Here is a 24915-nt window from a genome sequence, read left to right as displayed (position 1 = left end):
AAAGCGACGTTTTTCGATTTGATGTGCATGCGTGGATAACACATCTTAAACCGAAATACCGTCAAGACTTTCATTTTTTTTTTTTTTTGCAAAGAAAGAAACCTAATTAAGAATAAATGGTTAACGCCAAGAGAAAATTATAAATATATCATGACCGAATTTAGTAATATACAATAAAATGTTAATGTGAGTTTATAGTTTCAGAGGATTACTGTCACTTGTAACAAAAACGCTACCGTCAGATCATCGTCGCTAGGCACGGTTACTCAGTCTGGTAGTACCTACCCTACCTCAAACCGGGGCTGCATGATCAGCGAAACCCTCGATTTTCATGAATATTTATAAAATGACAGTTATTGTTTTTGACCAATCACAGTCACAATAACATTTCCGATATTTTAATGACTGCGTCCACAACTAAAACGTGCAGTATTTGTTAACAAGAAGTAACGGACTAAAAGGGGCTACAGATCCCTGTTTACAGAAGCAATTAAAATTTATAAGTAAACGAAATTTGCATTAACAGCAGTGGTTACGCTTGTAAATTCTGTTTTAATAAACTTAATCGTATCCTCAAAATTGATGAGAAAATTCGGGGTGAAGTGGATGTGTTGAAATCTGAAAGACTAGAGTTGATCGGACAATTATCTAAAGAGAGCAGCGAGGTTATGCATATTATACATTGAATTTATTACACCGGTGAAGTCAACAAAAAAGTGTCCATTAGTTACGACAGCTAAAAAGGTGTCCAGTTTGCTCTCAATCGGCAATCCTCGAACTATTTCGCTACAAGCACGCAGCAACCTCCGAATGATTTTCTTTCCATAAAAAAAATCATAGAAGCTCAGATTGGTTCACTAGAGAACATAGATATTCAAGAAGTCGAGGATTTTTCTAAAATCATACAGCCACGGCATTTGACGTAGTGTAAACGGAGGCAATAAGCGACGATGCCGCCTGATATAGTACTACAGATATATGGCATTTGTTTTGAAGAAATTACAGTCAGCAGATTCCCAGCAAATACATGTCTTAAAACAACAGAATGATCTTTGTTCATATACAAAGAAGGACCCCTAGATATACCAGAGATGGGGGTCAGGTGCCTAGAAGGAATAAGCATCCCCTGTCGACCGATCACACCCGCCTTGAACCTTATATCTTGATCAGGTAAAAGAAGTAATCTGTAGTTAAAATCAATATGCCAAGAACGGCCTAACAATCGATATGAAATATGTCAGAGAGCACTTTACGAACCGATCGGTTGTATTGGCAAACTAGATCATTATAACAGCCATATAATTTGCGAAATGCTTTCTTTAAACGAGACTGTTGAAACACCTGTAACATCAACTTGTTTGTCAGTAGTCTACCTCGATTTATAGACTGATCATACGCAGAACAAGCTCTTGCATATCGTATCAGTTGAGAGATATAAACACCCTATGTAGGTGATAATGGTATATGCTAGATAAATATGGGAAGTTGACGATGGAGAAGATGAAATCATCCAGTTTGTCATAACGTTAAGTTGTTAGTTTGCCGTTAATATTCATTTAGAGTATGAAGCAGATATTTTATATGTCGTGTTGAAGACCACAGCAAGATAATTTTCTTCTCAAACTTTTGAATAAACTCTTCTTCGTAAGAATATAAAAACAGGTCAGCTAACAGAGGAGTACAGTGTGTGCCCGTGGGTTTTCCAACAGACTGTTGGACGGCCTGATTAAAGACTAGGAAGATATTGTCAATGAGGAACTCCAGTATGTTTTTTTTTAAATTTTAACTTCAGAGTACTTGTAGGTGGAATCAGAGTGTTGTTTAACAAGCTACAACTTTATCTCATGGTTCCTCTACATGTATATAGATACATCTCCAAAATAAGTGGGTTAGTGTTTCGGAATGGATATTGCAAATAGTACATAAATCTAAATTTACAAATTCGATTTTCTCTGAGTAAAGGGATGTTGTATGCGATACTGAAACCACCTTAACTGCACAACTGAAGTAATACTGGTTGTGCTTCTTCCACCTGTCCTGATTAAATTGTAAAACTAAAATAACTTTCCATTCACTCTCTGGTTTGTTCCATTTTTGGCGATAAAACTGTAACACATATCAAATGATCCCTTTTTGTTCTTCCATATAATATTTTCAAAAATCAGATAGAAAGGAGGGTTACTCAAGATTTGTTCAACATTATATGCTGTGTTGAGCATTTTGATACAGTTAAAAAATAAACGATAATAAGTAGTAAAAGGTGTAACAATGTTAAAACGTTTAGAGAACAAGGAAGACAAATGCAAGAAATCGTTGTTGATATTGGATTATATTGTTTTAATACAGACAAGTATGTAGAAAATAGATACATATATATATGCCTTCTCCTCGGATTTCAAGCTTCTATGCAGAAAGTATTCCTGAAAGCAATAAAAAAAAAAAATGAAAATTTAAATTTGCAAAGTGGAAAATGCAGATTAGTTTTAAAATTCTTCACAAATACACAAAGAATAACTCACCTGCTATGCATGCAGTCATGAAGCAGGCAAAACACCCAGAAATCATAGCGCGGAAGGAAACTCGAACTATGTCTTCTTTCCGGTCCGGTGCTATGGCGGTGAGTGCTCCTATCATGATCCCTAGGGCTGTCAGGTTGGCAAATCCACAAAGGGCATACGTAGCAATAACCACTGAATGTTCCTATGATCAAATTTAACACAATACTCTAGATTAAAAATAACTTGATTTATGTTAAGATCTGAAGAAAGAGAATGTGCTTAGTTAACGATTTTGAATTTATATCTAAGTATTTTATAGTGTGTTTACTTTCTCTGGAAACATTTCATCAAAATACAGAATATACGTATTAATCAAAGTAAACAGCTAGAACGTCGATGAAAATTTTATAAAACGATCACAAATGTAAGATAAAGTGCACTCTAACTTCCAGGTCCGGTATTAGTGATATAGTATTTATTAGATAGGTAAAGACTGGTCATCTTAGCCTAGTGGTTAAGCCGCTCGCTTCGAAATTCTCGAGCAAAGCAAAACTGTTTAATATAAGTATTTCCCTCGGCAATACAAGTGAAAGTCACAGATCTTTACGATATGACCTTATAAACAGAGGTCCCATGTCGCTTTAAGCGTTGAGACAATATTGGCCCCTCACTGCTACGGCCACGACTGCATTGATCCAAACTTTTTGGTATCTAAATCTGATGATGGCTTACCTATATGAGTGAAATTCTCGAATAATACGTAAAGCAACATACAAACTAAACAGCAAATCCAACAAAAAACAATATACAAACGAAACAACAAAACCAACACAAAACATACAAACCAAACAACAAAACGAACACAAAACAACATACAAACCAAACAACAAAACCACGGTGAAACAACATACGAACAAAAGAACAAAACGAACACAAAACAACATACAAACTAAACACTAAAAATCAACACAAAACGACATACAAACTAAACAACAAAACCAATACAAAACATACAGACCAAAAAAACCAAATCCAACACAAAACAAAAGCCAAACCAACTCAAAACAATAAACAAAACAAACAACAAAATCACCACAAAACAACATACAAACCAAATAACAAAACCAACATACAAACCAAACAGCAAAAACAAACAAAATGAGACAGCGTGTGAAATACTTACTGTGAGAACTCCTCCTTTAAGGGTTTCATTTCGATCCACCAAAAATACATCACAGCTGGCCGTCATCGTCCATTGACCCGTGTAAGAGTCGAATACGTCATTATTTTTCCTTACCTTTCCCAAATCTTCGTACGCTAGAAATTCATTGATGAAGGTCTTGATTCCTACCATTCGTGCGACAACACAACAGTCACGTGATTCTACACCCATCAGAAAAACTAATGGCCAGAATAGGTAAGAGCATATGAGCTGTAAAAATGAATAATTCCTCTTAAGTGCATACAAGTAGTAATCTTTTCTGATAATATCATTCTGGTACATATTTAGAATGAAATATTTCCACAAGAGGCCCACAGGCCTTATCAGTCATCTGAGTATTACTTAAAAGTATCACTTGCCCCAAGGGCTATGAAATATCGAATAATTTTCCCGTTCTACATATCTAAGTTAAATTCTAATATTCAGCAGCAGTATAAAACAACATGGGTTCTTTTTAAACACGCAAAAAGCCCCCGAAAGTGCCCATACTGATGAAATACTTTACATGATATAATATACTGTATGTTGTATTTTTGGATCCGCCCTACAGTCAAAACCCTGGGGTTGCAAAATTCACTTTGGTAGATCCTTTTCTGCGTTTCCTAAATATGCATTTAGTTTTATACAGTATCAGCAAAATTAATGAAGTCTTACAATGATATACATGTAGATGATAGTCACTATGATAATGTTGGCCCCACCCTGGAATCAAAACTCTCACCCCTGGGATCATGAAATTCTTGATTTGGTGAAGGGCTATCTGCTCCCTGTAAACATCTATTTAGTTTCAATTTAGTATCAATAGCATTAAAGAAGATGCTATTTAAACGTTTTACACATAAGCAGTATATACCAAGTTTTGCCCCACCTGCTGTCAGAATCTCTACCCCGAGGACCATAAAATTTACAATTTTTTTTAGAGGCCTTTCTGCTCTACATCACTATGCATTTAGTTTTTCATACAGATATGCGGTTGTAGAGAAGAACATTTTTGAAATTTCGTCAATTTTTAGCAGTTGTTGTGCCACCCCTAAGGCCCCGGGGATGCAGGAGTCCTGCAATTTAAAATGTATATTTTTCCCCTTGTCCCAAAGATGCGTCATAACAAAATTGAAACGAATTGGAAGGATGGTTACCAAGAAATTAAAAAAATTGTCAAATGTTAAAGTACGATGGAAGCTGACGGATGCAGATTAATTGCATTAGGTCACCTGAGCGACTCAGGTGACTTAAAAGGGTGAATTTCTAAAGGATATTAGACAGAATATTGAACATTGTCAATTAGAGGCGCAAGTAAATGTTTCTGATTTAACAATAATTCCGTATAATGATGTACTTTCTCGTTTTTAAATTCTGTTGTACCAAACAACAAATTACCTGAAAGGTTAGCGGTGGATAATCAGGAAGGATGAGCCCGATCCTCTCTCCCAGCCACACCAAGGTAGAATTAACAAATCCCAAGAGGGAGAAAAAGGCGATGACACTGGCTAGAATATAGGCCACAATCGGAAGGGCAGTGATGGCTCCGATAGATGCTGCGTCCATAATATTTCTTCCCTCCCTAAATATTATTTTTATTTTATTATGAATTGGTTACTTTCGTAGAGAATATATTTTTCCTTTACACTCGAGAACTCCGTTACATTTCTGGGAGAGTTTGAGGCTCACTTGTACGTATGATTCGTTGGTAGTGTACGTTCAAGAACACGTGGTAGCCATGAAAAGTTAATCACAGGAAATATTGATTTCAGAATGTATTCACGTTTGATTAAGCCATGTCCTTAATTTTGTCTAAAACAAAATTTGTATTGAAATTGCTTCTTTACCTGCATTTTTCAAAATGGAAAATTAGACTGAATAATGACATATTACGAACTGCTATAACGGATATCAACTAAAAGCACAGGTGTCAAAACAAAGAACATCTACTGTAGAATCATTTAAATTCGTGGGGGCCAATGAATCATTTAAATTCGTGGGGCCAATTTTCGTGGATTGCTGAATTTTTACGGGTTCGTGCGGATGTAATTTCGTGGATTTATATATGTGTAAGAAAGATAACTGTGGGATGTCTTTATTCTTTGAGGATGTAAATTCGTGGGTGAGGGGTACCCACGAATTCCACGAAAATTGAGCCACCATGAATTCTAATGATTCCACAGTACTCTTAATAAGCCAATTACAGATTCCATATTTAGTGAGAACACAAACGTATAAAAAGCACCTCCTAATAAGATATACGTGTGTCCACAGTGATACTAATTTAGATAATGATATCTACACTGTATTCAAAGTTCATTTTGAATTGGGTACCTTTTTATTACACATGCGTCGTTTGATGTATCTCTTCTGCTCTCTTTGGTTTCCGGCCAAAATAACTTGGATATTCCGAGTGCTGCTGGTGCTGACATAACACTGGCCGATATCAAGTGATTGGCGGGAGCCTGTATCAAATAAAACCACACATACATGTAATTTACTATGACACCTATTCAATTAGGTGATTTACATTCACAAAATCATAGAATATCCCATTGTCAACAACCACGCCTTATTGTCTCCGTTCACACTACGTCATAACCTTCTGAGATAGGATAGGGTACTCGAGGACTCGGTAACCGTGGCTAGCGACGATGAAAATATTTATGTAACATTATTGTGGTGCTATTATTATTTAATGTAACATTATTGTGGTGCTATTATTATTTAATGTAACATTATTGTGGTGCTATTATTATATTTAATGTAACATTATTGTGGTGCTATTATTATTTAATGTAACATTATTGTGGTGCTATTATTATTTAATGTAACATTATTGTGGTGCTATTATTATATTTAATGTAACATTATTGTGGTGCTATTATTATTTAATGTAACATTATTGTGGTGCTATTATTATATTTAATGTAACATTATTGTGGTGCTATTATTATTTAATGTAACATTATTGTGGTGCTATTATTATATTTAATGTAACATTATTGTGGTGCTATTATTATATTTAATGTAACATTATTGTGGTGCTATTATTATTTAATGTAACATTATTGTGGTGCTATTATTATTTAATGTAACATTATTGTGGTGCTATTATTATATTTAATGTAACATTATTGTGGTGCTATTATTATTGCTCTCAGTATAAACTTACTATGGTTACATGTATATCCTAAATGGTTTTTTTTTTTTATTTGTGTTTTTTATATTGCATATATTCTTTTAATTGTATGATATAATATTGAAATCAAAATCTTAAAATTGATATTAATCATGACTTATGAAATATTGAAATTTTTATTGCACTTCAGGGACAGTCTTATTTCTGTAAATAAAGTTAAGAAGTCTTTACACAATATTACACCTTCCTGAGAATGCTGGTCATTTGCGTTTTCAAGGAATATGCAATGCTAAAATATTGAATTTTACTACCCTTCCCTTCTATGATCATTGTGTGGCACAATTGCACGGATGCATTCATTTTCTCACATTATCACCAGTGTGAGATCGACTTTACCCATGTGAGACAGCCATGTGAGATTTTTCTATATCATATACCTAGTAGTGTATCAGCCCTGATACACCTATCTTGGCTAGGGTGAGACAGCTGCAAGTAGGTAGGGCTGTCTCGCTCTAAGGGCCGAGATATCTCTGTCTCGGCCCGTTGTCAAGGGGCTGTCTCGCCCTCAAATTTCAAATGGCTATTTCTTCTTTAATCTTTTGAAATCTAACATAACTACATGAAAAAATGATGTTAGACACAATTTTTTTCATATATAATACTTTCTTCCACGACAAAATTTAATTTAAGCAGAAAAATTAAATAAAAACGTTTTTGAAAACAGCGCTAAATTGTAGCGAGTATCTAAGCAAAGGGGGTAACCCAAGTAACAATTGTTTATTTAGAACAATAACACGTTTAACTTCATTTCAAAACATTCAACGTTCTAGGTGACAGAAAACAGTAGGAGGATTATGGAGGGTGATACTGAAGCATTTTCAGAAATCCCCGGTCCTAATGGAGAAAAACTGTTAATTTACAGCAATTTTGATGTAGAAAACTGTTTTAAAACGATTTCTGAAATCTAAAATCCCGAGGACTTGGCAATAAAACGAGAAAAGTAGAACCATTATCTTCCGACGTATTTCAACGACTTATAGATGCTAAACAGATGGGAAACGGTAAAAAAAACTTACTTCAGTATCAGGTAACATTTCTTAAGCAAAGAAATAGCAGCATCAGATCTGTAAACATTCCCGTTCATACGATGACGCCACGTAAACAAAGTTCTACAACTCTTACAAATTATATGAAATATTGAAAACGGGCGAGTTTGGTAAATCCGAAAAAATAAATAAAAATCAGCAATGGAATAAAGCTACAAAACCCAGACTTTAGCATGTTTCACAATGTCAATAGTACTGGAAACGTAACCATTAAAGTAAACTCTCTGAAGGAATGAAATAGTCAAATATCGTTGTACAGTATACCATGTATTTATGTTTGGGTCAATGACCCCCCCCCCCCCCCCCCCCCCAATTAAAAAAAAAAATGTTTATCAACTTGTTGTGTTTTAGGTATATGATATAAACAATATCACACTCTAATGTTGATCTCGGACCTGGGATTGCCCCTCGAGTGATCTCGGCCCTCGCCCTACGGGCTCGGGCCGAGATCAACTCTCGGGGCCAATCCCAGGTCCGAGATCAACATTAGAGTGTGATATTCTATATGTCTCACACTGCTGCGACGTCATTTGATTGTGACGTCATATATTTTCTATGATTTACGTTACACGGTGAAGATTTACGTTACACAGTGAAGTAAAAATATTTTGCATTGTTATCTTTAAATTTTAATGTAGTATAGCTTTCTGGTGGACAACCTTGGGTTTTTTAGTTTACACTTACAGTGTAAACCATTTTCGGGTATGCTCTTTCTGCCTATCTAATTAGTTTTTGCATCGAAGTTCAAATGAGGATTTTGATAATCTAAAATTTTCTGAAAGCTCCTACTTTTATGCACTAAACTGTAGTTAAAATGTGAGAAAAATAATCCTTCATTATTTACTCGTGTGGGATAGGGAAATTCCACCTCTGGAACAAGATTCGCTGTCTAGGACTCGGCAAAGCCTCGTCCAAGACTGCGAATCTTGTCCCCTCGGTGGAATTTCCCTATCTCACACTCGTACTAATGAAGGATTCTATTAATCTCTTATCTCCGAAAACAACGACAAAACATGACACAGCATTGCATATTCCCTGGAAGCGCAAATGATCTGCATTATTGGAAGGGTGTTGTTCGGTGTAATTTCAAGCTAATGAAGTGCCTTATGTTATTGTAATTCTTAGTATACGACGATACAGTTGTAAAGAATGCGCGTATTATTCAGATAAATATAGTACATCCATTTTAACGGCTGGGATTCTGACAGAAATGAAAGTAGAATGTAAATATAAGAAATAAACTTCACCTCCGCGTTTCATGCCGACGTGAAACTTCGAACTTCATGCTCTCATGTATTTTCAACAATGAATTTTTTTTTCTTAATTAAATACACATTTACATCAAAGAGGGATAATCAAGCGACACCTGCTTCAGTTCAAATGGACTTTCCAAAAAAAGTTAAAAGCAAATATTTAACTGTAAACAATGACCTTGAACTATTGTGGATCCAATTTCGCTATCATTCGCTGTATAGCTTTCGTAACGATTCATCACATCTTATAATTGTTGAAAGGAGGTATACATTGAAAATCAATTTGGTTAACTTTGATATCGCGACCGTAACCTTCAAAACTGTATTCTCATAGAAACCTTCATATGAAGTTGCATTGATCAATGTCTAACCACATTTGAAACCTATCTTACTAATATGCATTTGACCTGGTGTTGAAAAGAAGATTGATAGGGACCATTCATGTGAAGCAATGTGTGTATTTCTACATGTAAAACTCAACATTGCATTTGAGATAGTAGGACAGCATATCAGTATCTCACCATGCGACCTGTCGCGGTAGCTCAGTGATAGAACGTTCGTCATTATGATCGGAGGGTCGTGAGTTCGAGCCCAATCCTGCCATGGCAGCGTCAAACCTAAGATGGAAACATAGGTAGTGACTGTTCTTTCGTCAAACGCTCGACATTTTGAAGCGAGAATCACGCGTCTTTTGGATATGACCCTAAAAACGGTGGTTCCGTGTCGCAGCAGGTGTTTGCACGTTGAGGCATAATCATGTTATTCGCTCCGCGGGGTGAATTAGTTTGACATGTTTGGTTTATACGTGTTAACTATTGACGTTTTATAATCATGCTATTTATTCCGTTTATAAAAGCAAAAATCATTCATTCACATTTACGGAATAAATGCTACATTTGTGTATTTAAGTACGTAGAATACATGCTAATTCGCTCTGCGGAGCGAATAACATGATGATGCCGGGTAATTTTACATAGCTAAATTTCAAATTGCGTATATTACGATACCCAGAAACTGTAAATATCTCACCACATGCACATATGACCTTGTTACCTTAAACTTTGACCTGGAATAATAGGGTCATAGAAACTATATCTCTGAAGGTTCGTAGGTGATGATTTTTAAAACCAGCAAATGTCGTCCCTTGGTCATCGGGATCTCTTCATGTGGAGTTATTATTTGTATATAGACTGTGGCTCAAATTGTATTTGATATTTCATCCGGAAACATTTATTTACGGTATGGGGTGAAATATTTCATGGTTTCCGGGTTAGGGGAAAGAAACACAGCTAGCGGTTGTCCATACCCCAAAAAGGATGTAGATTACTAATGTGCTTCCGGCCACTGTTGCAAATCCATTCGTCATCACGGTATGAAGTTCCGAGAGGGTCATCTTGTCAAAAAGAGGCTTGATTATCGTCGTAGTTTCGGCCTAAAACAAATTCTGTTAGTAATGTTACTACGATTAAGAACCAGTCCACATTACAAAGTTAATACTGCTGAACACAAGTTGTCATAGTATGTTAACTCACAATGCCTTTAAATTGGGTAACTAACCTACTTTAGAAGTGGGCCAAGGTGACTGTAACATGTTAACCGGATCAAGTGCAGTGTGAATGCGAAGTTGGCACGTGTGATCTAATTCGATCATCAACCATAGTAGTTGTCTAGATTACTTTCGAAACTTCATTGCGCATGTCCGGCTTGCTTCCAGACCTTCAGTGCGCATGTCTGTTTACTAAAGTTCAACATTCTGTAAGCAAAGGTTGCTGTATGGTAGACCAGACATTGCGCAGTGACACCCCTCTGGTTTCAACCAAAGGCAGTTTGGTCGTACTTTGGTTCAACTCTAGTTACTAAAATTGATGATCGAACTAGCTCACAAATGAAAGCTGGATTTTGAAGGGGAAAAAAGCATTCAGATATGACAAGCTTTTCCAACCTTAAACAGGTAAATACAACTTCGAAATATTTGCAGGTATTTGTGGCAGTATATTTCAGTCAGGTTCAGTCAACCCACTTGAAAACTTCAGCATGAATGCGATGCAGTCTATACTTTGTGGTTCTGTTAATCCGGGTTACCTTAACCCAATGCAAACCAGTTTGTAACACAGAATTTCACTCGTATAGTATTTAGCCCCATAAAGACTAGTCTGAGTCACAATTCCCCAAAGAAAAACGGATTCAGGTTAGATTGAAGAAAAATGGCCCCAGGATAGATTTCCCTCCAAAATCCAATTTTAGTTCAATTATTAGAATATATTTAATAAATGCAATCGAAGTCCCCGAATGCCTCGAGCACTCGGCATGTGTCTATGTCGAGTGCGTGAGACATTCAAGGAGTTCTGATTGTTAATAGATGGAGATTAATTAACCTATTTCTAGAATGGTTACTAGTATTCCAATTATTGGTGATCGGAAAATATCCCGTGGGGATTCAGGTTAGAATAGGTCCTCAATACCCCTTGCTTGTCGTAAAAGGCGACTAAATGGGGCGGTCCTTCGGGTGAGACTGCAAAAACCGAGGTGTGACAGCAGGTGTGACACGATAAAGATCCCTCCCTGCTCAATGACCTTAAGCGCCGAGCATACACTGTAGGCCTAAATATTGCATCCCTTCACCAGCAATGGTGACGTCTCCATATGAGTGAAAGATTCTCGAGAGGGAAGTAAAACAATATACAATCATTTCACTTCGTCCATTGGAATAAGTCCAAATTTCCATTTTCAGGGTGTAGATGACTCACCCATCCAACAAAGACGTTGACGGCGGCGTGGAGGGATTCCATGGCGGAAGTTTCCAAGCTGTACTGCATTACCCAGGCCATCTTTTCTATCAGAATTTGCATCCATCCAATATAGTACAGAATAGATATGACTGCGCTGAAGAAAAATATAACTGACATCACCTGTATGGAAAAATAAAAATGGAGTATCAGTTAAAGATGCCGAGTGTGAATGTCCGAAACATTGCATCGTCGCAAACCACGCCTATTTTCTTCGTTCACAGTATAATGGTAGGGACTCGCGGACTCAGTAAGCGTGTCTAGCGACAATGGAAAAGTTAGTGCATTGAGAATATAACAATAGCCCCCCACTACACAAAACAGGGTACTGATACAAACATTTAGTTACTGAAGTAAAGTTGTTGAAGCTTTATTTAAGTTCTATTCCTACGTTTCATATTTTATTGGATGCACATGTATTCATAAACCTTGAAATAACATTCATCTTAGCTTGTTAGATATCATACAATTGGAGGGGTGGAATTACCTTAACATGTGACTTCATTCCTGTTTCAAAAGGACGCATGAAAGATCATGAGTTCGTACAAAACTTCAGATTATTATAAGTTTTCACGCAGTTCATACGAAGTCTTGTTTCAAAATAAAACTCTACAAGTGCTTTACCTTTCAGTTGCAATGCATTTACCTTAAATGCAAAAAAGTGTTCCATAAAACCATCCCCAAACACAAATCTGGCGCCATTATCTGTATGATCGAGAAATTCTGTGACTCTTTTCCCCAGCCAGTCAAATGCACCATAGCCCCAGCTGGTCCGGAGAACTATCAAGGCAAAGATCATTTGCAGCAGAAACCCCCACAATACAGGCCGCCACGAAACCTAGCATAAGATACCAAACTATGTGTAAGGTGCCATGAAGAAAACGTGTATGACACTAAGTCTGCCAAGCTACATTTTTGGTAACAAAAGGATCTTTTTGTTTGTATAATTGCTACATTGATATTTATATTTTCTTTGCTAAAGGTAGGTAAATCTAAACGAAATATCTGTAATTATCCGTCTGTTCCTTTTCATAAAGTTGTTAAAAACTGAGATATTATGCATGACTACTTATACCTGTTCGGGATCTTTTGAAAAGAAAAACAGCACGAACGTGAAAATGAGTAAACCGGCGACAGGTATAAGGCGGGAAGGATCCGTCAGAAAGACTGTTGTGGTGATATAAATGACGATGACGCAGATGACGTAGACTGTCAATATCCTGTCAATTATTAATTGTTTCATAGTTACTATTTTTAGAATTTATATTCTGTTAACAATACTCCAAAAGTTATATACATGTATTTCACATAAATTCTTTGTTGGCGTTCATGGGTACATATCTAGGTAATTTAAAATATCAAATTAATACATACATGTATACACTGTTTGCAGAAGAAAAAAATTACCTTTTCAAAATATGCCTTGTTCTTTCACTCGGAAAGTTGTGATTTTTACTAGTATTGTTCATGATAGCTTCCACTCGACTTCCGCACTGATTTTTTATCACATGCATTGCATAACAAGATATAACAACGGTTGTTACAACAAGTAAACGAATCGAACCCTCGTCACCGAAACGATAAATCATTGCTCCAATGAAATATGCAAAATATCCTAAAATAAGAAACATTCGGAAGCACATTTTGATCTTTTTTCGGTGTTTCTTTACCAGTCTGTCTAAGGATTTTCGAACGCTGACCACTGGATTGAGATGAGAACAGTTTTTCAAACATTCCGGAGGAACGTACTGGTATGACACAATTACAGATGTGGATTCTGGTGTACTGTTGTTTGGAGCCTATAATGGAGATTGCAGGCATATAACTTATATTATACAATGTATTAACTTAGAAATATTTTCATTGAAAATTTAAATTTTAGATCAAAACAGATTTTTATACCCCTGGAATCTGTCTTTGACCAAAAAAAACCCCCAACTTTAACCTTAGTCATATCGTTTACACCATCAGAGGTAGAGCTTTCATATTTGGTGTCTGTATTTCTTGTGGCAAGACCTTTCCATTGACACCAACATTGTTGACCTTGTTACTTTAACTTTAACCTAGTTCCACTTGTGATCGGGGGCATCAGTGTTTCACAAACACATCTTGTTAATGCTTGTTTTTATTTTCTTTGAAAGTGTATATTTGTCTATTTTGAAGGGAACAAAAATTCAAATATTCATTTCACTATTTGGGAGTTTATAGGAGCCCTTCGTCTATCTGTGCAATCATGTTCGCGTCATGAATTTTAAAATAAAGTATATGTTTAACACTATACACAAAGATTGATTATGACTTGAAGATGTGGCATAACCTTTTCCGAAAGTCATTTAGTGAAGGTAAAGGTCACCGGCAGGAAACCATTTAAAATTCGTGCTTGTGTCATTACGTTGTTAATGTTACGTTCCTTTAGGGAATTTTTCACTCACTTATATTGGGGACGTCGCCAGCTGTAATTGAAGTGCCAACAATTTGACCAATGCATTGTAATTAAGGCCGTGATGGGATTCTTTATCGTACTTTCGCTTTTAAAGGGACATGGACACGATTTGAGCTGAACATTTTCAAATTTTATTTTTCCATTTTTATTGTTACAATGCTTAACTAAAGTATTTCTTATGGTCAACCAAAATTTCAATATCAGTTGTTGAGCTACAAGTGAGTTACAGCACTCACAATTCTTCGTTATGTAAACAAGGCCCGTGCAGTGATTTTGTTTACATAAGATTGCTTAATAGAAAACATCATGTTTAAAACAAAATAAGATGTCCCAAACACTAGAAACTATTCAATTATGTTCATAATTAACTTGTAAATTGAACCAAGAAAATCTGCTTTAAACGAAACGTTTATTTAACATATGTAAACAAAAACATGGCACGAGCCTTGTTTACATAACAAAGAATTGTGATCTCTGTATCTCCTATGCATCTCAACAACTGACAAAATCACATTGAAATTTTTGTTTGTGACATGAAGGTGTGTCACGACTCTAATTCAAGGCTAAGTGATGAGAAAAAGATGGTACTGACTAAAACTCGGTCCCGGTCTTCGGTCTCGGTCCCGTGACTAAAACCCAGTCCCGATCCCCGATTTTTTATATTCGATAAAAACAGAATATATCAGGATATTTGAGTCCCATTACTCGTTAACTTAGGCATGGCTTCTCATGCCTGCATTCTGATAGTTGATTGATCATATCATTTTCCTCTTTGCTAATATAATATATGAAAACTCCGGGACCGTAGGGACCGACAAATAAAAACAATGCTAAATGCACGGGACCAAAGACCGGGTTTTAGTCACGGGACCGAAGACCGGGACCGAGTTCTAGTCAGTACCGAAAACAATGAAGAAGTTTCTTCTGACCCTGTCTTTGTAACAGAAATAAAATGCCCACTCTTGATATACATGTTCCTTAAAACAGAGAGGTATGTTAGATTTCTGGAGATCCCGTGGGGATCGGAGTTAGAATAGGTCCTCAGTTCCCCTTTGCTTGTCGTATGAGGCTTCTAAATGGACTTTTGCGAGATGGGCTGACTTTTACAGTCAACGGCTGACTTTGACACGAGCATATAATACGGAAACCTTTTCGTGACATATCTGTATACATGAATAAGTGATGAACTGATGCAATGTACAGAAATGGTCAAATTGTACAAATACATGTATTATAGAGTTGTTCCGGTTCATTTCCATACTCGCTCACTCTCTAAAACAGCAAATTCCGTGTGACCTAATATCCCTATAAATATTTTAGGTCACCTGACCTAATGCATTTGGTCAGCATCCGTCGTCGTGCGCAAACACTTGACCATTCTTAACTTCTTCCTGATAACTGCCTTTTTTCAAATTTGGTATGAAGCATCTTTGGGACAAGGGGGTATAAAGTATAAATTGCAGGGCTTCTGCACCCCCGGGGTCTTAAGGTTGGAGCAAAAATTAACCAATGTTAATAAATCTTCCTTACATCCGTAAGAAAAACTGAATACATAGATCTGGTCACGTAGAGCTGGAAAGCCTCTACCGAAATTGTAAATTTCATGATATCCGGGGTAGACGTTCTGACTCCAGGATGGGGCCAAACTAGGAATTAGTATTTATGTTTAAACCATTTAAATAGCATAGATCTCCTTCAATGCTATGTCGTGGGCCTCTTGTTAGTTAAATATTTTAGATGAAACAATTCCAGTTCCATCCCTGCCAAGCCCTGTTTTTATATGTCAGTATTGAAAAGATTAATCGGAGACGGGGACCAGACTCATGGCTTTCATAACGTACTAGGGTTACTTTTCAATATTTACGTACTTCATATTGGATAGAATGAATAGATATAAAAATCAACGGGGTTCGAATTGACTGCTACCTAACATGGCTATCTCTACAAACGGAATCAATTGAAGATATGAGTTTTCGGTTCACATGCGGCTTTAAGAAATATACTGGGAAAATATGTTAGGAATTTTTTTATATTATGATGCAAGAATACATCGACCTGCGCCGTAAATCGAAGGTTTATATAATGGGTGGATCTGTAGCTCTCTGGTATGTCCACATATATTCCCAGAGAGCTGCAGATGTGCATAAGTGCAGATGCACATGTAATTCCGAATGTTTATCATGTTCTGTGTTGTACTTGTGTGTGTTTGATTGAATAAAGCTGTATAACACCTTCGTACATTTTTATAAAATAAAACGCAAAACTCCTGCATAATAAATTTACATTCGATTTATCACGATGCAATGACTTTTTGTAAAGTTTAAACAATGAATCAAGGTATCTGTGCGAGTTAAGATTTTACACCCAGGTATGCATGCATGAATCAATAGCCTTGTGGTTTTATGTTTAAGAATTAAATATATCAAAACATTTTATTACAAGAAACCCAGTGTCTTCAAATTAGTAAAGCTTCTTAGTGTAAATAATACAAAAGAACTCAATAATTTAGGAAAGTTCCTACAACAGGCTACAAAGTTTCGATCTTCATGTAACTTATGAATTCTGTACTTGCTTCGACATATTATTCACGTGTATTGTTATATGTATGTTGAAATTCATTGATTTTATATCCTCAAAATTGTATCTGTATGTCTACTCACCCTCTACTGTATTATTTGTATATATTTGTAAATATTTTGTATTTATAACCGATGAGCTGTATAGCTTAAGGAAAAAATAAAGAATTATGTTTTGATAATTGTCAGATAGATGACAGAAGTTCAAATGGTTTGAAACGTAACAGGCCTACCGTAATAATATTGTAACATGCAGCGATCTGAACACGCTCGTCGTTGCTTAGAGAGATACTCTACCATATCACTAGAAAAGCTAGCTCACCATCAAGGCCGTAGAAATTCCCTACATACTGTGTGCTACACTTCCCCCGTTCAGGGAGGCTTCGTCCCGAAGCTTAGCATGGGTCTTCTCTTATTTTTGGCACCTCTTCAGCAAAAGCATCTGCCGTTCACGACGACAACCGTCGTCGTCCCAGGACGAAACAACGTGCGTATAAGGACACACAGTCCCTGAGTTCCAAACGTACTTTACCTGAAGCTAGCCTGGTGCCCTGGCCTTCCCATAATGCTCCGCAAATGAAGCATTCGTTTGCGGAGCATTATGGGAAGGCCAGGGCACCAGGCTATACCTGAAGCAAGCCTCTGTACAGCCAAACACCAGAGTCACTACACTGTCACCATTTTGTAACGTGCAGAGGTTTGAACACGCTCGCCTTTCCTTAACTTGCGTGCTCAAGAGAAATCACTAAACAAGCTAGCTCAAGAGCGAGGCAGAAGTTCCCTATATACTTTCCAACAATTCGACTTTACATATATTTAACGATATCGTGCTTCCATACAATACTCAGGTTTAAATGTCCAAGTCAGCCATTGACCGTGAAAGTCAGTCGTTCTCGCAAAAGTCCAATGGGGCGGTCCTTCGGATGAGACCGCAAAAACCGAGGTCCCGTGTCACAGCAGGTGTGGCACGATAAAGTTCCCTCCGTGCTCAAAGGCCATAAGCGCCGAGTATAGGCCTAATTTTTGCAGCCTTTCACCGGCAATGATGACATCTCTATGTGAGTGAAAAATTCTCGAGAGTGACGTTAAACAATATACAATTAATCAATCAGATTTCTGGAGTAAGGTCGTATGGACAAGGTCATTGAGAGACAAAGTTCAAAAAGAATCAGCCTTACTTTCTATATAAAGTGGTCCTTTTCAAACAAATTTCCGATTGTGCTTAATTCTATGCATACTAGTTAGTAATATACTGTGACGACTTGGACTTCAAAAAGCTATGTACAGTGTATAAAACAATATTTTAAACGGAGTTCATTTCTGGAGGATTGTGTTTTCATATTTCTTAATTAAGGTCATATGAACAAGGTCATTGGGAGAAAAATAAAGTAGCGGTGGATAGGGCAAGTTGTATTTGGCGCGCCCGCGCGTCAGAATTTTTCTAAAGAAAATTAATCGCTTATTCTTTATCGTCCGTTTCGGGCTCGATATTTCACCAGAAGTCGCACGTGGTGAGGCAATCGGAACTCCTCGAATGTCTCGCGCACTCGACATAGATCTCGGATGTAATACGATGCCATCCATGAGTGAATTTAATGCATTGCCAGTATGTCGAGTGCGCAGACATTCGAGGAATTCCGATTGCGTGGTGAGGTCACAATATGGGTAGTTTTGATATATACACGAACATTTGAGGTATGATGGATCATGCAACACGCCTCCCCCTTAACCTTCTACACACCTTTTTAACTTATGCATTGTAAATATACCTTAAATATCATCTAAAAATGTACTAAATCAAGAAGAAATATTACTGATAACGGGGTTTTTACTTATACGTAAAAGACATTTCGATAATCTTTAATGTATATTTACAAAACATAAGTATAAAAAGAAAATAAATGTGTCGACCCCAGATCAGAAAAAAATTAGGGGGGTGCATAATTCATGCCCGAAGGTCTGTGGTTCAAAAATGATTTATTCTAAAGAACTGTATGTCAATGTATAAATCAAATCCATTCTCATATGTAATGCAAATACTGGCCAGTTTATCTGAAATTTTATCACTTCCTTCCAAATAAATCAAGTACCAATTAGGGTCTTACATGTATATGCACAGTTTCGCATGGAATTTGGAGTGCTGATGAAGGGGGGGGGGGGGGGGGGGGGGCTTCATATGGGCACAGGCGAGGTAAATATATTGAAAAATATGATATTGACAATTTGAGTAGGAATTATGTACATAACAATGGATAAAAGTCTGACGGCTGATTAATATTTAGACACTGGGGAGGGGGAGGGACTCTTATTTATTTATTAAGAAACAATTTGTCGTAAAAGTGGAAACCACTGGGTTGTATCCTAGGTCCTAAAATTGTGAATTCTCATATAGATATAAACAGTTTAGGGCAAAATATATATCGATAGCTAAAAGACACTTAATATCATTAATTTGTTGTCTTTGAAAAAAAACTTTGATTGGGCTCGATATTTGCGTAAGCTATTTCCATAAAAAAAAAGCGTTAACGCTAAAAAGTAAAGAAAATCAAGCTCATTTGAGTGTTTATTACCACAGCAAATTCTACTGGAAAACATTGACCATGATTGACGCGCGGATGCGCCGAATACAACTAGCTGTGGATAGTTACATCCATTGTTGTGTGTCTGATTGCTTCAGAAGATCAATGGCGGTTTCTTTAGTATGCATTGCTCTTCGTTAGTTTCTTTATTAATTATACAAGGGGTAACCAATTACCTCAAAACTGTGCAGTGGTTGGTTTTTAGGGACAACCTATTGATAGGTACCACATCATGTACATGAATTGTATATGCATAATTATAACGTCAAACTTAATTATATCATTTGTAATTACAAGTTTTAAATATAAACCATTCATGCACTTCTTTTTTGGCATGTAATATACTAGTATTGCAATATTCCGTCTATTCCGTTTACATTCTATAATTGTATATTTGCATTGTGTATTTAACGTCTAATTGTGTTATATAATTTTCTATTTGTATTACATAACTGTCCATTTGTATTGTATGTTTTCTATTTGTGTTATATGATTTTGAATTCTGCTAGTATATTCGTTATTTCTATTGTATAATAACGTATCATACAGCGGGAAAGAGACATAAACATCATAATGATATATGTAGGTGAGAATGGAATATTGCTACTGTAATAACATAAATATAAACAAAAAAATGGAATATAAATAGACAATTATACAATGCAAATAGAAAACTATAGAATACAGATAGAAAATTGCAGGATACAAATAGAAAACTATACAATACAAATTGACAATTATACGATACAAATAGACAACAATACAATACAAATAGGCAATTATAGAATACAAATAGACAATTATAGAATACAAATAGACAACTATACAATGTAAATAGACAATTATAGAATACAAATAGACAACTATACAATACAAATAGACAACTATACAATGCAAATAGACAATTATAGAATACAAATAGACAATTATACAATACAAATATACAATTATAGAATACAAATAGACAACTATACAATACAAATAGACAATTATACAATGTAAATAGACAACTATACAATGTAAATAGACAATTATAGAATACAAATAGACAATTATACAATACAAATAGACAATTATAGAATACAAATAGACAATTATACAATAAAAATAGACAATTATAGAATACAAATAGACAACTATACAATGTAAATATACAATTATACAATACAAATAGGTAACTATACAATGCAAATAGACAATTATAGAATACAAATAGACAACTATACAATACAAATAGACAATTATAGAATACAAATAGACAATTATAGAATACAAATAGAGAATTATACAATAAAAATAGACAATTATAGAATACAAATAGACAACTATACAATATAAATAGACAATTATACAATACAAATACGTAACTATACAATGCAAATAGACAATTATAGAATACAAAATGACAACTATACAATACAAATAGACAATTATAGAATACAAATAGACAATTGTACAATAAAAATAGACAATTATAGAATACAAATAGATAACTATACAATACAAATAGACAACTATACAATGTAAATAGACAATTATAAAATACAAATAGACAATTATAGAATACAAATAGACAACTATACAATGTAAATAGACAATTATAGAATACAAATAGACAATTATAGAATACAAATAGGTTACTATACAATGCAAATAGACAATTATACAATAAAAATAAACAATTATAGAATACAAATAGACAACTATACAATGTAAATAGCCAACTATACAATACGAATAGACAACTACACAATACAAATAGTCAATTATACAATACAAATAGACAATTATAGAATACAAATAGACAATTATACAATACAAATAGACAATTATAGAATACAAATAGACAATTATACAATACAAATAGACAATTATAGAATAAGAATAGAAAATATAGAATACAAATAGAAAATATAGAATACTAATAAACAACTACACAATGCAAATAGACAACTATACCATACTAATAGACATTTACAGTATACAAATAGAAAATATACAATACAAATGGACAATTTTAGAGTACAAATAGAAAATTATATAATAGAAATAGAAAATATATTATGCAAATTCACAATTATAGAATGCAAAATAAAAATATATAATATATAATTCAAATGTTCAAATATAGAATACAAATGGAAGAGATCAAATATCACAGCAATTAACATGCGATATTCTCTAGTACAAATTACTGCAAAATGTATCGTAAATTTAATGAGGAATTTTGTGATATGATGAATATGTTAATAAGCTTGTATGGTGACCTGTTGACCTTTCACTAGTATTATGATATTGACAGTGGGTTATTTTTTCATACTGGAATAAAATGAGAATTTTTAGTCGTTATCGATGTACATACATGTACATCTCATGCGCATGTGTATGACACAATTAACCACAAACAGATAAAATGTGACAAAAACGTTATTACCTGAGTCTCGTTCACCGTTGGCATCTTCAGAAGAAATGAAAGTGTCGAAAAGGCCTCTGGGTAATTATTTACATTTGCATGCAGGTTAATGGGGCCAGCCGACCGATGGGGGCAATGGAGAGATGACCTGTCTTGATAATATGCTATTTACACTTGTACATACATCTAGAAACCAATTTCCTTTTTATCGTGTCATATATAACTGTTAATGAAAACATTCACGCTTTCCTTCCGATTTTTATCGAATATTTTCGTTTTCTTTGGTTAATAAGAGATGGAAGCAAACAGTTGTTTTCTCTAGTCGCCATTTATAGCTTTATTTCAACTAGTGGTACCCACTAAATTAATTTCGTCACCATTTAGATAAAGCATAAGAATTTTAAACAGGTCCATCGGGATAGTATCCGGTCTTTACATGTATCATACAGTGCGCTAGTTCTAACTTTTTATATGGACACTAATACACACATTTCCGGAAAGGTTTGTTTCGTTGCGTTTTAAGACAGAATGGCTGAGAATATCACCGTTACGTTACATGTACAAATAACAGAAGCGCCATCTGCCGTTGATTTTACACGTGATTGTTCAAAAAGTGAGTTGGTTTTTTACTGATTTGCGTTCACATGCGGGTAACTGACGACGAATATCGGTTATCCTTACGAGATTGCGCAAAACAAATACGAGGGGGTGATATGAATGACGTAGCTTGTTGCCCAATCCTGCTCATTTAATGAGTAAAATATGGTTTGAATATGAAGAACGAAAGTGTATGGCCATACTCAGAATGTTTGAGGAGACTTGATAATTTTATCTCTTTGTATCTTTTGTTTTTGTAATGGTTTGGTTTTCTTTCTCGCTTACTGACAGGTCTTTCAAGCCCCACATGATGCAAAACAGAAAATAATTACTCTGACCTTAAGTAACCTAGATAATCTTATGAAACCTAGAGGTTTTTTTTCTCATGATCTATAAAGTAAATCCCATTTCTTCAATAAAACTATAGAACAATAAAACTTTTCATTAAATCTACACTGTTAGAACTGTTTTTAGTTTTTGTTACTACATTGCATATCCATTCCCTTACAAATGATTTCTCAGGAAAGTCCCAAACGTGTCACCGTGCGGGAAGATTTTGAAAAACAGGAACTTTTTTTTTTACTGACAACGCATATTCATTAACGCACATCAATGCAATAATTCTGCTTACCTCTTCATTTATAAATCGTTCGGACTCCATAACACATTCCAACTTAGAGGATGTGGTTGCCATATTTAGTTATAAACTCCAAATATTCAGTAGAACTCCAGCTGTTTGACCTTTCGAAACCTTTATCTGATATCATTATGGCGTATTATCACTAATCATATCAATGAGTTTATGATTCTTGCTCTTGGTAATCAGTTAGAATGTGGTCGTTATTTTGTTTGCCATGGCTGCATTTGTGATTATCTTTAATTTGTGTCACAATCATGGAATTTTTTATGTTCAATATTTCAAACAGGGTTATATATATTATATTATTTGATTCACATGAGTAAATATTTGACATGGAGCTTAAAAGTGGTAAAGAATTTTCCGAGAAAGCCCAGAAAATTTTGAAGTGAAGGGGGAGGGGGTGTTGCGACCTTGTGGTACTTTTTCCATTCAAAAAGGGGGATTGCAACATCAAAAATGAGTTCAATCAAAATTTTCTGATAAACATTTTCAATTGAAAAACTGAACCCTACCCTCCCGCCTCTAGATTTGCAAAAGGATATTCATGTATCTGTGAAACCTTCTGCTATCATAACTTTTATGGATATGACTTGTTAAACTGAGCCTTTCTAATCTGGAAAAACCGAAGTGCAATACTCCCAGAAATTAGATAGTGATAGTGATGTGAAGACATACGCGGATCTAGAATTGTTTTCCAAGAAGGAACCCATCCCATACTGGATAAGGTCCAACTTCTTAAAAGGGGTCCAATTTGTATATTTTACTTTAGGCCTAAATAACAGTGTATACTTTGTACATTTTTTTTCTTTAAATGTTTTCATCGAACCCTTGTATCATGAAGAAATGCAACTCCTACGGTACTTTCATGTCATAACGTCGCAAAAAAATATCTGAGAGTTGTCTTTCTTGATGATTCAATTCACTGTATACAACCTTTGAACATAAAAGCTAAACATATTTTCACCATATATCGTACATGTATTATGCTTACTAGATCAAGATTCCACGGAAATTGAATGGGAGCTAGTGATTTTTAAGAATTTTCATATGAAGTTTTTAAGTTTATATAAAACATTAAGACAACATTCACTGAAGTTGCAAAAGAGCATAAATGTTTTGAACATCTTTGTAAATTAATGTAAATTGACAAATGTGAAGAGATCATTATATATTATCCTTTAAATATTTATCATTATAACTATATGGTCAACTTACGACTACATTGTTTATACATAATTCTTAAGTAATTAATTTCTATGTTATTCTACTGTTGCTATATCTACATCAACGTTGTATATGATATTTCTATGACTTTGAAAAATACTTGTCACAAATATTTGATGTATGTTATCATACATATAGTGGTATTATGTATTTTTATATAAATCATATATATGCCTTATATAAGATAATAATCATAATAAAATACATTCAATCCAATGGGCCCCTGGCACCATTGGTGAGAATTATGCGGGAGTATCCAAGGATATTTTATCCCAACTAATAATATGTATACTTTCTAATAAATAATGACATTACAAAAAATAGAAGAAGTTGAAACTGGAACACCCATCCATTTTTATTGTACTATCTAATTGCAATTGAGGATCATCGTGGTGTTTCCGTCTAGAACAGATATGCATGCATGCGGTTTTAATTCTGGAAAATTTAAAAGCATTTA

The 24915-nt window shown here is 35.0% G+C and overlaps 1 protein-coding gene across 3 annotated transcripts; it reads right to left on the bottom strand.

Annotated features, from left to right (window-relative positions):
- Positions 1 to 2316: 2316 nt before the first annotated feature.
- LOC125649699 (solute carrier family 28 member 3-like) lies at positions 2317 to 23326 on the bottom strand. Of its 3 annotated transcripts, none has more exons than XM_048877405.2 (11): positions 23226 to 23326; positions 13394 to 13785; positions 13062 to 13206; positions 12633 to 12824; positions 11948 to 12109; positions 10507 to 10632; positions 6034 to 6164; positions 5098 to 5281; positions 3682 to 3930; positions 2520 to 2700; positions 2317 to 2420 (listed from the first exon to the last, which is right to left on the bottom strand). In XM_048877405.2, exons 1-11 carry the CDS (start codon positions 23286 to 23288, stop codon positions 2404 to 2406), a joined length of 1842 nt encoding a protein of 613 aa, XP_048733362.2. In that variant the 5' UTR covers positions 23289 to 23326; the 3' UTR covers positions 2317 to 2403. The 3 variants fall into 3 exon arrangements, 2 of the variants coding, with proteins under 2 accessions (XP_048733362.2, XP_048733363.2); XM_048877406.2 differs by having other exon boundaries at positions 3796 to 3930; XR_008802883.1 differs by lacking the exon at positions 2317 to 2420 and having other exon boundaries at positions 2570 to 2700; positions 3114 to 3930.
- Positions 23327 to 24915: the final 1589 nt, after the last annotated feature.

Source organism: Ostrea edulis, chromosome 5 (genome assembly GCF_947568905.1).
Source record: "Ostrea edulis chromosome 5, xbOstEdul1.1, whole genome shotgun sequence".
Classification (NCBI taxonomy): Eukaryota; Metazoa; Mollusca; class Bivalvia; order Ostreida; family Ostreidae; genus Ostrea; species Ostrea edulis.
This window is presented reverse-complemented; position numbering and strand designations above follow the sequence as displayed.